Source organism: Saimiri boliviensis, chromosome 7 (genome assembly GCF_048565385.1).
Source record: "Saimiri boliviensis isolate mSaiBol1 chromosome 7, mSaiBol1.pri, whole genome shotgun sequence".
NCBI lineage: Eukaryota > Metazoa > Chordata > Mammalia > Primates > Cebidae > Saimiri > Saimiri boliviensis.
In genome coordinates, this window is record NC_133455.1 from 107427035 (window position 1) to 107440859 (window position 13825).

General features: G+C 35.1%; 1 protein-coding gene across 1 annotated transcript in view; it reads left to right on the forward strand.

Moving 5' to 3' along the window:
• Positions 1–13825, forward strand: part of ARID2 (AT-rich interaction domain 2) — a 197056-nt gene that overhangs the window by 123050 nt on the left and 60181 nt on the right. Inside the window, exons 7-12 of the mRNA XM_039461706.2 lie at positions 1353–1419; positions 1513–1763; positions 2089–2185; positions 2268–2477; positions 4008–4175; positions 12327–12408. Of these exons, the coding sequence (XP_039317640.1) occupies positions 1353–1419; positions 1513–1763; positions 2089–2185; positions 2268–2477; positions 4008–4175; positions 12327–12408 (875 nt within the window). The remainder of the gene's footprint in view (positions 1–1352; positions 1420–1512; positions 1764–2088; positions 2186–2267; positions 2478–4007; positions 4176–12326; positions 12409–13825) is intronic.

The window sequence follows — 13825 nt, forward strand, 5'->3', positions numbered from 1 at the left end:
CATCTTTGAGTTGTTTTAGACTATTCTCTGCCCTTATATATCTGGCCATTCTTTCTCTTCTTCAGGAACTCCAATTTGTATGTTAGAGCTTTTCACTGTGTGCCTAATGACTCAATACACTTTTTACCCTTCTTCATCCCTTTTTCTCTTTTTATTTCAAACTTATTTTCTTGTCCTCTCTTCTTGTTCATGAATTCACTCTTGGGATGTTTCTAATCAGTTCTTAAACATATCCACTGAATTCTTAATTTTAGTTATGTTTTTCAGTTGTAAAATTTCCTTTTAATTCTTTTATATGGTTTTCATTCTTTTGCCAACATTTTTAGTATTTTATTTCTTTGAACTTACTATTCATAGTTATTTTAAGTTCTGTGTCTGATATCTTTAATATCTGAATTCCCGTGGCCCTTTTTTCTTGGTTATTGAATATTGTCTTTTAAAAAAAGTGTGCCTACTTCTTTTTTTATTGCTACTAAAGATTGTCTGTCATGGATTTTTTGTGCAGTGGATTTCTTTGATGATCACATGAAGCCAGTAAGCCTTTTTCCAACTAATGGTTTTAAATGCCTAAGAACTTTGATTCCAAAGAAAACCCAGTTGTTTTGAAATATACACACAATGTCACAGCTACTGTATATTAATATTACTGTAGTTCATTATTTAATATTCAGAGTTGAAGTAATTCTAAAGAAATGTTAAATTTCCAGTAATGTTTAATGTACATAGAGATGTCATTTTTCCCCATCCAAGTTCACAGATTTTCTGATTTCTTTCACAGTTCCTTCAGGGGTCTGTGACCCTCAGGTTAAGAAGCCCTATTCATAAAAAGATGCCTTTTTTACAGAAGTATCTGAAACTATAGACAATCAAGTATCAAAGAATTAATTCCCTAGAATGTAGCAATATCCACATGAACTAAAAATAAGTAGAAACATTATTTTCATATTGCGTGACTATTTTTTAAAAATTGCTTTTAAATTTAATTTTCAGATGGGGTCTCACTCTGTTGCCCAGGCTGGAGTGCAGTGGCACAATCACAGCTCACTGCAGCTTTTAATTACAAACCTCAAGTGACCCTCCTACCTCAGTTTCCCAAGCAGCTGGGACTACAGGCATGTGCCACCAGTCCTGGATAATGTTTTTAATTTTCTATTTTGTAGAGTTAGGGTTTCGGTTTGCTGCCTACGAAGATCTTCAACTCCCAGCTTCAAATGATACTTCCACCTTGGCCTCTTAAAGTACTAGGATTACAGGCATGAGCCACCATACCTGGCTTGTGTGTGACTGTTTCTAAAGCAATAGAATAGTTGTTTCAAATCATGAGAATAAAATATAATAATTTCTCATTACAGTTTTGGAAAGACATCGTTGATGATAATGAAGTTCGTGACCTCATTTCTGATAGAAACAAGTCTCATGGTAAGTTAGTGAAAGCAAAATTATTCAGAACTTTTGAAATGTTAATAATGAATGAAATATCAATTTAAGCGAAATATTTATTTTCTGTTATAGAAGGAACATCAGGAGAATGGATTTGGGAGTCTTTATTTCATCCACCTCGAAAGCTGGGCATTAACGATATTGAAGGACAGCGGGTACTTCAGATTGCAGTGATTTTGCGAAATCTTTCCTTTGAGGAGGGCAATGTTAAGCTCTTGGCAGCTAATCGTACCTGTCTTCGTTTCCTATTACTTTCTGCACATAGTCATTTTATTTCTTTAAGGCAATTAGGCCTTGACACATTAGGAAATATTGCAGCTGAGGTAAGCATGTAATGGTACCTTAAACTAGTTTTTATAGTTAGTGACATTTATTTTAAAATTTTAGGATGTGGCATTTTATAGTTGCTATATTTATAGACTATTAAATGCTTACATGTGTTAGATGCTAAAAATGGTGGTTTAGAAGTATCACACACTTACAAAATATTTGAAATGATGCTTTAAATTCAGTGATGGCAATTTTTACAATAATTACATTTTTTAAAAGTTATGCAGCATTGTCCTGTTTATTTTTTATTTTATTAAATTTGAAATACACAACTCTGGAAGAAGCATACCTCAATAGTAGTGTTGTTTCTTTTTCCAGCTTTTATTGGACCCTGTTGATTTCAAAACTACTCATCTGATGTTTCATACTGTTACAAAATGTCTAATGTCAAGGGATAGATTTTTAAAGATGAGAGGTGAGTTTTCATTGAAGTATTTATTGTCTAAAGTAAATAAACTGTATCATTTTAAAAATAGATATATTTGTGTATTTTTTAGGCATGGAAATTTTGGGAAATCTTTGCAAAGCAGAAGATAATGGTGTTTTAATTTGTGAATATGTGGATCAGGATTCCTACAGAGAGATCATTTGTCATCTCACTTTACCTGATGTGCTGCTTGTAATCTCAACACTTGAGGTGCTATACATGCTCACTGAAATGGGAGATGTTGCTTGCACAAAAATTGCAAAAGTAGAAAAGAGCATAGGTAAGACTGTGCCAAAAAAACACTTAAATTATTTTCTTTATTGAGGAAAATGTTGAATATGGTACGGTACAAAATCCTCATTTATATTTTGGGTTTAGTGTTTTATTTTGAAGAGTCATTACCTCCTCAGGCATACTTGTTTCCTTTCTCTTTCTGCCTGTTTTACATGAGCAAGAAGCATCTGTAATTTGGAGACCAGGATTACATGGCTATCAGTAATTCCTCTTTCATCTCTTAATTTCTGTTGTTAGTATTAAATTTGAAATTGACAAAACTGCTATATCTAACTTCTTGAGAGCAAGTCTTTCTGTTTCATATGGCCAGCTACTCTATTAAACAACTAAAATTAAGTGAAACAAGTTTCCTTCTATTCCTAAAAGTTGCTGGTAGTGCTGCAGTCTTTAAAAATCGATGAATTGGCCGGGCGCGGTGGCTCAAGCCTGTAATCCCAGCACTTTGGGAGGCCGAGGTGGGTGGATCACGAGGTCGAGAGATCGAGACCATCCTGGTCAACATGGTGAAATCCCGTCTCTACTGAAAGTGCAAAAAATTAGCTGGGCATGGTGGCACGTGCCTGTAATCCCAGCTACTCAGGAGGCTGAGGCAGGAGAATTGCCTGAGCCCAGGAGGCAGAGGTTGCGGTGAGCCGAGATCGTGCCATTGCACTCCAGCCTGGGTAACAAGGGCGAAACTCCGTCTCAAAAAAAAAAAAAAAAAAAAAAAAATCAATGAATTTACCTCCGTAAGTGCTGTCAGTTTTAAATATACTTAGACATGCTATGTTGATGTTTTACTTGGTTATTAAAATGACATCTTTCTTATGTGTAATAAATACTCAAATCAGAGTTAATAAAGATTCAGCTTGAAAACTGTCATCATTAATGAATTAATGATAGAGAAATTAATATGTCACTTTTCATGTCAGTGGTTCTGAAATCTGGCCACACATCAGAATCACTTGAGAATCTTTTCAAGTATATAGATATCGAAGGCTAGGCATGGTGGCCCACAGCTATAATCCTAGAACTTTGGGAGGCCAAGGCAGGAGAATTGCTTGAGCCCAGTTCAAGATTACCATGGGCAACATAGTGAGATCTCATCTGTATGAAAAATAAATAAAATTAGCTGGTTGTAGTGGTGCATGCCTAGTTCCCAGGGAGGGAGGCTGACGCGGGAGGATCCCTTGAGCCTGGGAGGTTGAGGCTGCAGTGAACTGTGATCGTGTCAGCACTCCAGCCTAGGTGACAGAACAGACCCTTTCTCAAAACAAAACAACAAAAACAAAAAAAGATTAAAAAAAAATATGTATAGATAGATATCCAGCCCCCACTCCAGAGCTATTAAATCAGTCTTCAGAGATTGAGCCTAAAAATCTTTTTTTTTTTTTTAAGATTCACAGGTAATTCTGATGTACTATGATTCATAGACTAGCATTTAAGAAGCAGTATTCTGTACAACATGTGTTTCACCAGTGATGACATTGATTTATAATATTGTTGACTAATAACTATTGCTTTTTATTTATTTTAGACATGTTAGTGTGTCTGGTTTCTATGGATATTCAGATGTTTGGCCCTGAAGCACTAGCTGCGGTAAAACTCGTTGAACACCCAAGTTCCAGTCATCAAATTTTATCTGAAATTAGGCCACAAGCTATAGAGCAAGTCCAAACCCAGACTCATGTAGCATCTACCCCAGGTTAGTGTTTTTACATATTCTTCTTCAATATGTTTATGGGTATATAAGATTTGATTCTAAGAGTAAATTGCAATGTGCAGTATAGAGAACTGATAATTGTACAGTAGAGTAGGCCAAAGGAGAATTTGGATATATACTCTAATTTCTTAGATATTACACATTCCAGGAGTAGCAGGATCAAGGTGAGCTCAGAGGAAGAATAATATAATAGGAAAATTAAGTTAAATTCTTTTAGAGTAATGTGGTGGTGGATTAGGCATTCACATTAAGACAGCTTATAAGTACTCCAATAGGCATATTTTCTGTGATTTTGGTCATGGAAAATTGACATGCCAGGAATAGATTATTCATATATTACCTTATAATTTTCTCAGGTGATCATCAGGATACAGAGTACTAACATTCCTAAATCTTGGAACCAACACCACAGAATCAACAGCCTAGGAGAAGACACATACACATATGTATACACACACTTACAAGCGTGTATACCTGCATGTATGCACCATTCCTAGTGTCTCTTTTCTTTAACTTAACTGTAATTATAGTGCAGACATGTCTAATAACCAGACTTCTCTTCAGTCCTTGAGCTCCTTTCTCCTGGCTCATTATGAGTCATCATTTTTTATATTTTACCACTCTCAGCCTTTTTTTAGAGTGCCTTCTCTTCCTTGGTTTGTCCTAAAAATACATCTTTCATCTCCTCTACCCTTCCATTTCCTATCCTCTCACCTCCTGCTGTTCCCAAGACACTTTCTTTGTATGTTTTGAATGGAGGATGTTCCTTTTCTTAACTGATCTGAATTCTCACTTTGCAATTAATACAGAGACTGTGTAGAATGAATTTCTTCAACTTCTTACTCGTTCAGTTACAAACTTAGTAGCATCTGGACTCATTTTCCTTCAGCTTCTGCTTATTTCAGAAAGAGATGCTAATTTCTTCTGAAACTTGCTCTGAATATCAGTCTTTCCTGTCTTGATCCTGTATCTTAAACCTCTTTTTCTTTACTTTCTCTTTTCAGCTAGAAATGCGTTTAGTTCTCTCTCATCCTCCTTCGCTAGCCCCAAACCAGAAATTTCATTCTCCTTAATCTTTAGCCATCACATCCTTTCACCAAATCTTGTTAAGTCTTCCTAAATGCCTAGCTTTTTCAATTGCCAATGCTTATGATTGAACTCTCATTATCTCTAGCTGTCTCTTCTCACATTCATTCCTGGTCCCAGTTTGTCTTCTACTCCAACTTGTAGTATGAAAAGTATGTACTTTATGCAAAGTATGTAATATGTTTCATATATTACATGGATTTCTATTTTGTCCTTCTGAAGTGTATGGTAGATTTTTGTCAAATGTTCACTCAACTAACTTGAATCCACCTAACAGAAGTGGACAAATAACAGAAGGCACATAATAAATAATTTTGACTGCCAGTCTATTCAGTGAGCTTTCAACTACAGGTAATAGATGTTGAACAGCCAATTCATATTGAGGAATCTTTGGTCAGAATATTAATGGTTTCTTAACCTTGATGAAGAAATGAAAGTTCATATTGCTAGTTAAGTGGGTGGTGGGAATGCTTTTTATCATCAAAAAAGAAACTGAAGATTAAATTAATTGAGGGACATAAAGGAGCAGTGTTAGGGAAATTTATAAAACATCAGTGAATACTCAAAGGTAATTTGATGAAGACTGTTTTTTGCTGTGTGGTTAGCCTTTGACCTTTACAGTTCTTTTGACCTCAACAAATGAACTTATTTCCCAACCTAAAATTTGGTCCTCATTTGGCAAATGAATGAATTTAAGCCTTGAGAGTTTATGGCTATTCATTTATATAGTAGTTCTTCATAGGGATGAGACTAGACCTCTAGGGATTGAAAAGAGTTAATTTCCAGCTGGAGAGCACTTTATTACTCGTGCTCTTCCTGAATGACAACTTTAAATTGGTTATCCTTTGTGGTTTAGGTATTCCTCCACATAGTCTAATGCTGCTTTCTTATGAAATTATCATCTTTAAACTTTTTGCTCACTTCCCTCAGTCCCTCTGAAAACTTTTATAAACTTTTACCCATTTTTAGGTTAACATCTAAATCTCTATCATAATTTAAATAGTTGCAAAGTATGTATTTTCTTCATGTATATTAAACTACATTTTTAAAAGAAAATAATTACAGTGCTTTTTGCATCCAGGGGAATCTTGATACCCTCATTCATTTTTTAAAATACACAAACTCTTTAACATCAGAAATTTTGCAGTGTTCCTTTTTCACCTTGAACTCATGTTCCAATATCCTCACAGAGTTTTATCCTGACATAATACATTTTATGTTTGATATTCTTTCATTCATCACCCTATCAACACTTTTTAGCTACAAAATAGACATTTTTAAAGTTGTCCAATTCTTTGTTCTATAAAGATCTAAATTTTTAAAATTTCATTTGGCCAGGCACTGTGGTTTACACCTGGAATCCCAGCACTTTGGGAGGCCGAGGCAGAAGGATCACTGGAGGCCAGGAGTTTGAGACCAGCCTGGCAACATAGTGAGACTCCATCTCTACAAAATCAGGGAAAAAATCAGCTGAGCATGGTGATGCACATCTGTAGTCCCAGTTTGGGCCTAGGGAGTCAAAGGCAGCAGTGAGCTATGAATGTGTCACTGCATCCACCTTGGGAAAAAGAGCAAGACCCTATCTATCTATCTATCTACACACACGCGTGCGCGTGCACACATACACATTTATATATATGTGTGTGCATATATATATATATATATATGCACACGTATATTTTATCATTACAGGTTTTAGTAATAAATGGTACATCAAATAGTAAATATATGGTAAGTTTTTATAAATAATTATTAAAGAAGGCCAGGCGTGGTGGCTCACACCTGTAATCCCAGCACTTTGGGAGGCTGAGGCAGGCAGATCGTAAGGTCAGGAGTTCAAGACCAACCTGGCCAATATGGTGAAACCCTGCCTCTACTAAAAATACAAAAACTAGCTGTGCATGGTGATGCGTGCCATAGTCCCAGCTATTCGGGAGGCTGAGTCAAGAAAATCACTTGAACCCAGGAGGCAGAGGTCGCAGTGAGCCAAGATCACACTTCTGCACTCCAACCTAGCAACAGAGTGAGACTCTGTCTCAAAGAAATAAAAGAAATTATTAAACAAAAATTTACTTGAAATCTATCTCTTAGTAAGATGAGTAAGACTTATTCTCTAGAAGCTATTAATTCAGTATATGTCTCAGTGACTATTATTGCTAGAACAAAACTGGCATTAGTATTAATCATATCTCTATTTCCCTTTTTATAGATATAAATTTAAAAAATCTAGCTTGCATCATTAAATAGATGAAAATAGACAGTTTGTTGAACTTCAGAATTATCCAAAAAGTATTAAACTTATTTTTTTACAAACATCTGAAAACTTGAGTTCACCTTTGTTTTTGTTGAAATCAAAGAATTAACAAGTACCTGACTTGCTTGAATATTTGTTGCTCAGTTATTAGAGGCCTTTTTTTTTTAAGTTTCTGGAAAATATATTAAAAAGATATTAACAAGATATGATTATAAATTACACTTGCTACTGTTTTACTTAGAGGCATCTTGTGTACCTGATACATTCAAGAAGTTTTAGCACAGTGGTTCTCAAACCTTAGGGTGCATCATAATCATCTGATAAAAGATTTCTGGGCTACTTACCCTGAGTTTCTGGATCAGGTGGGACCTGAGATTTTTTCTTTTCTTTTTTTTTTTTTTTTTAAAGACACGGTCTCACTCTGTTACCCAGGCTGGAGTGCAGTGGTGCTGTCTCAGCTCACTGCACCCTCCACCACCTGGGCTCAAGGCTCCTTCCACCTCAGCCTCCTATCTGGGACTGGAGGTAGCCACCACCACATCTAGCTAATTTTTAAATTTTTTATAGAGGTGATATATCACCATGTTGCCCAGGCTGGTCACAGAAATTTTATTTTTAACAAGTTCCCATAAGATGATGATGTTGCAGTCCAGGGACTGTATTTTGAGGATTATTGGTTAGGAAAATTGAAATATTCTTCATTTCAAGACCGGTACAATGTATTTGATGTTTAAGTGCTTTTTATCATATACTTCAAATACATTTTTGTGAAAATCTTGACACTGCAGATTTACCTCAGCTGATTTATGGAAAGTGTCTGCCATGTAACCTACTAAAGATTGTTTTTATTAACAAAAGTCTCTTGCTTAATCAGACTCTTTCTGTTACTTAGAAAGAGTCCAACTTTTTTTTTTTTTTCTGTTCAAGGAAGTATGTTAGTATGTTACTATGACACCTTCTTTCCTTCAGAATTTTAACAGTTAAATGTGCCATGAGTTTGTAATCTGAATGAAGTAAGATACCACCACCTTGCATACTTTTACTTTCTTTTTTTGTTGTTGTTTTTGAGAAGGGATCTTACTCTGTCACCCAGACTGGAATGCAGTGGTGCAATCACAGCCTGGCTCACTGCAGCCTTCACCTATCAAGCTCAATTGATCCCCCTACCTCAGGCTCTTGAGTAGTTGGAACTATAAGTACATGCCACCAAGTCTGGCTAAGTTTTGTGTTTTTTGTAAGGACAGGATTTTACTATGTTGCCCAGGCAGTCTCAACTCCTGGGATCAAGCAGTTCACTCACTTCGGCCTCCCAAAGTGCTGGGATTACAGGAACGAGCCACCACACCTGGCCCACCTTTGATAATTCTTTAAACTACTTTTCTGTACTTTGTTTACACAGGATTCTGCCTCAGAAGTAATGCATTCTTTGAAAGTAGTTGAGGAGGCAAGCGTATTAAGTAAAATTGTCATTACTCTACAATATATATGAATTCAGAACAAACCAAAGAGCCAGAATACCTAATTTCTAATGCCCAGCTTTGCCCTTAATTTTAATATATAAAATACTGGAATTGACAGGAAGCTATACCAGTAATAATTTGGTTAAGAGGCTACATGGACACTAATGTTTCTAATTCTCTCGTTAGTGTTCCACATGTTACACCATAACAATAATGTAGCTAACATTTATATAGTGCATACTTTGTGCTAGACATTACTTTAAGTAACTTGTACATAATCTAATACTTAACAATATATGAGGTTAGTGTACTGTTACTTTCCTCCTTGTATAGAGAAATTAAATTAATTTGCTCATGGTTACACAGCTAGCTAGTGAGTGATGGAACTCTCTGGCTTTAGATTTAACCATAATGCTGTAGGGCTATCAAAGATGGGTGAGAATTAAGTCATTTGATTCCAGAATAAGAGAAAAACAATGATCAAAGAGGAGGTGATATTCTCGCAAATCAGTTTTTGGGAGAATACATAAAGTTGAGTGTCTGGAAATTGCACCTTCATTTGGAACGTCTTCAGGTGACCTGAGGGCATTGCTCCTCAGTTTGTAGCTACTTTTTATAGTAATTATGTTTCCAGTTTAAATTTCTATTTGTGATTTTTTTTCTTCTTTCTACATTGTTTTTAAAGCCTTCTCATGATTTCAGTGTAATTTCTAATGTTTCATGAAATTGATTGCTAATTCATTCAGAAAATTTCAGTCTGAGTGGTATAAATGAAAAGCAAAGGGAAGATAGATTTCTACTTAGTTTCAGGTCCTAGAATGTATTTTCTGTATTAGTATGGCCAAGTTAGGAGAAGAAAAGAATAAGCTAAGATTGTCAACAAGAAAAATTGTTTTTGTTCTAACTGTTGCATTATCTCAAGCAGCATATAGTAGTATGGCTCTGAAATGTGACAGTCCTGGATTCAAATCCATACTTTTAAAAGAAGGCCTTCCAAGTATACCCAGGTCTGCTATCTCCACCATGTGTTCCTGCCTGAAGTTAATTTCTGAGCTTTAGTTTTCTGATTAGTAAACTTAGACTTAAAAGATTAAAATAAATAATGTAAATATAAATGTATTTATACCGAGTATGTGTTTATTAAGTGGCTACAATTAGCTGTTACCTCAAAGAAAGCATGGGGCATTCATGAAAGGTCTTGATTGCCTCAGATAATTCATATACTCGGTTGTGCTATGCAGCTTGTCTAGTTCCAATAGTTTAGAAATGAATTTGTTCTGTTTGAGGGTTCTGAGAAGCTTTGCTAAAATATCATCTGAAAAAATTGGGTATATTCTGTATGGTTTTTTGTTTGTTTGTTTGAGACACAGTCTTGCTCTGTTGCCCAGGCTAGAGTTCAGTGGTACAATCTTGGCTCCCTGCAAACTCCACCTCCCAAGTTGAAGTGATTTTCATGCCTCAGCCTCCCAAGCAGCTGGGACACAGGAGTACACCACCACACCTAGCTAAGTTTTATATTTTTAGTAGAGACAGAGTTTCACCATATTGGCCAGGCTGATCTTGAACTCCTGACCCTGTGATCCACCCGCCTCAGCCTTCTAAAGTGCTGGGATAACAGGCATGAGCCACTGCACCTGGCCTGTTCTGTTTGTTTAAAAACTACATTGCAGGCTGGGTGTGGTGGGCTCAAGCTTGTAATCCTAGCACTTTGGGAGGCTGAGGCGGGCAGATCACCTGAAGTCAGGAGTTTGAGACCTGCCTGACCAACATGGAGAAACCCTGTCTTTACTAAAAATACAAAATTAGCTAAGCATGATGGTGCATGGCTATAATGCCAGCTACTCGGGAGGCTAAGGCAGGAGAATTGCTTGAACCCAGGAGGCGGAGGTTGTGGTGAGCTGAGATTGTGCCATTGCACTCCAGCCTGGGCAACAAGAGCGAAACTCTGTCAAAAAAAACAAACAAACAAAAAAAAAAAAAACTGCATTGCCATGTCACGTAACAGGATTTTTTTTTAAAACCTACAAAGTAATGCTGATTAGTGATAAAGGATAACTAATTTTAATTTTAATTTACAAATACATGATTCAGACTTATAATTTATGATTTTTACTTTATATTTTTCATGGTTTCTTTAGTTCCTTTATATAGCATAGTAGAGAAGAAAAGATAACATACATCATTTTTCTACAGTGCTCTTCAACATGTTAGAAAATAATAAATGATTTACTTCATTTATTCATTGACCTTGAAACTTAAAATGTCATAGACGAAATTTGAGAAATTGTGTCTTAAGATTAGTAGTTAGTACATTTTTATACAACCATGTTGCCTCTTTCAGAAAAAAAGTATGACTCAAATTTATTACTACAACAGATATCTTCTTTTTTTCCTCCTTAGAATAATTATGGAAATCCTTTTTTGAATGCAGGACTTTAAATTAGTTCAGCTTTTGTTCATTGCATTCCAAAAATTTTATATGTGCCACTTACAGAGTTACTACTATTTTTTTTTTTTTGAGATGGAGTCTTGCTCTTTCACGAGGGTGGAGTGCAGTGGTGTGATCTCAGCTCACAGCAATCTCTGCCTCCTGGGTTCAAGTGATTCTCCTGCCTCAGCCTCTCAATTAGCTGGGATTATAGGCGAATTATAGGTGGGATTATAGGTGGGATTATATGCCACCACGCTCAGCTAATTTTTTTATTTTTAGTAGAGACGGAGTTTCACCATGTTGGCCAGGATGGTCTCGATCTCCTGACCCCCCCACAGTCCCCCTGCCTTGACCTCCCAAAGTGCAGAGATTATAGGCATGAGCCACCATGCCTGGCCTATTAATTTTTTAAAGTAAGGAGTGAAGTTATAATTTCTGATGTATTCTGCTTCCATAACTAAACTGAAAGATTCTCAACTTACTTATATGTTGAACTGTATGACCCTGGGCTAGTTTTTAAAATCACCTTGAGTATCAGTTTTCAATCTGTACCTACCTCACAGAAGAATTAAGTAAGCAGATATTGTAAAGTATTTAGTTCCATGCCTGGCCCATGGGAATAATAGAGGATATATTAGCTAAATCATCCATATTAATTGTTATTATTTGAATAATTGTGAGGTTAAACAAAATAGTTCATATGAATCTTCTAAGACAGTGCCTGGTATGCTATGTGCTCCATTATATATTAGATTTGTCCTTAAATGTGTATACTTTCATATGTTTATATACCTTTTAAAAAGGTATTCATTGTATTAATGGTCTTAATATCCATAAAATAAGTATGGCATATAGTGACTAAGTTTTAAGAAATGATGTAGCTAATGTATTTTTTTCTTTAGCTTCCAGAGCAGTTGTAGCACAGCATGTTGCTCCACCTCCAGGAATAGTGGAAATAGATAGTGAGAAGTTTTCTTGTCAGTGGTAAGTGGTTTCTTTCTATTAAGGATTTATCCTTGCGAAGAGTAAAGCAAAGACAAAAAGGAAATGTATTGTACAGACATCCATAATGTTTTATTCTGTATTCCTTTTTAGTTAGAGCAGAATATAATTTATAGAAAGAAAGGACACTGTAAAATCACATTCCTTGTATATTGAAATAATTTGAAAGAAAAATACTCATCAGAATTTTCAGGATTAAAATAGTATGACTAGAATTTCATTAAATTATACCATTTAACTTTTTTCAGAGTAAAATTTGTGTTAAAAAGTTATTTTTCACTTCGTAGAAAGTACAGTTTTTCAGGTTACCAAATTTGTTCTTCTAAAATTAACATTTTGTTAAAACTGAATTGAACTGACCTTAAGAAAATAAAACCAGGTATTTTTGAATGTCTCTTCTCTTCCATCTAAAGGAAAACTTCTTATTTATTAACACTTTTTTGGCTGTGTGAATAGTAAAGGCAAATTAATCAAATGATAGAATAGAAATAAGTAGCTTGACAATAATATTTCCTTGAAAAGATTGTATTGTCATATCTCTGCCACTTTCGGAAAAAAAAAAAAAATGGAGAGTTTTAAAAATTTCACTTGTTACAGATAGTTGCCTCAACATTAGTATGAAATTCAACTTAAATTCTTTAGGAGATTAACAGATTGAAGTACACAATCATTTCCAATGATATATCAATTTTAAAATTTCTTTTCTTGATCCCTTTTCTGCCATTCTCTAACATTATTTTCTCCCATTTCATGCTCATATCACTCTCTATTCCATATTTTTGGTGCTTTCATACATGTCTTTGTTCCTGTGACAGTTTTCTCCAGACTTTTCTACTGTTTATGGTTTGAAATATGTCTAATTGTTTGCTTTTTCCTCATCTTCTATATTTTTCAACATTGGTCCCTTATACTTGAATCTTTTTCAGTAATATTTGGAAATATTTGTCTTCTCCATTGCAACCAAAATGAAGTTTTTTTATCTATTCTTTTTGAAATTTTAGTACAGACAGAATTATGAAAGTTGGAAAGACTACACACCGTAATCACTATAAAATATGTGTGTGTTAAGCATAGATGCAGTCTTATAAATCCCAGTTGCACATTCCTGCTAGTTCTTGGAAAAAGGGAAGGGAATCATTTTACAAGTTTTTTTAAAAAAATCATAATTACTATTTGATTTAGTTTTTCAGGAACAGCTGAGTTTGGCCTATTGTACATAGTGAATTATGGAAAGAGACTATCAGGATAATTAGGCCTCCATTCCCAATTTATAGGTAAAGGTCATTTTAAGAAAAAGAGAAAATGAAGTTTGAATTAGTTTGTAATGGATTAGCAAATTAAAAGTGTTTTTGAAGCCAAGCCCAGTGGCTCACACCTGTAATCCCACAACTTTGGGAGG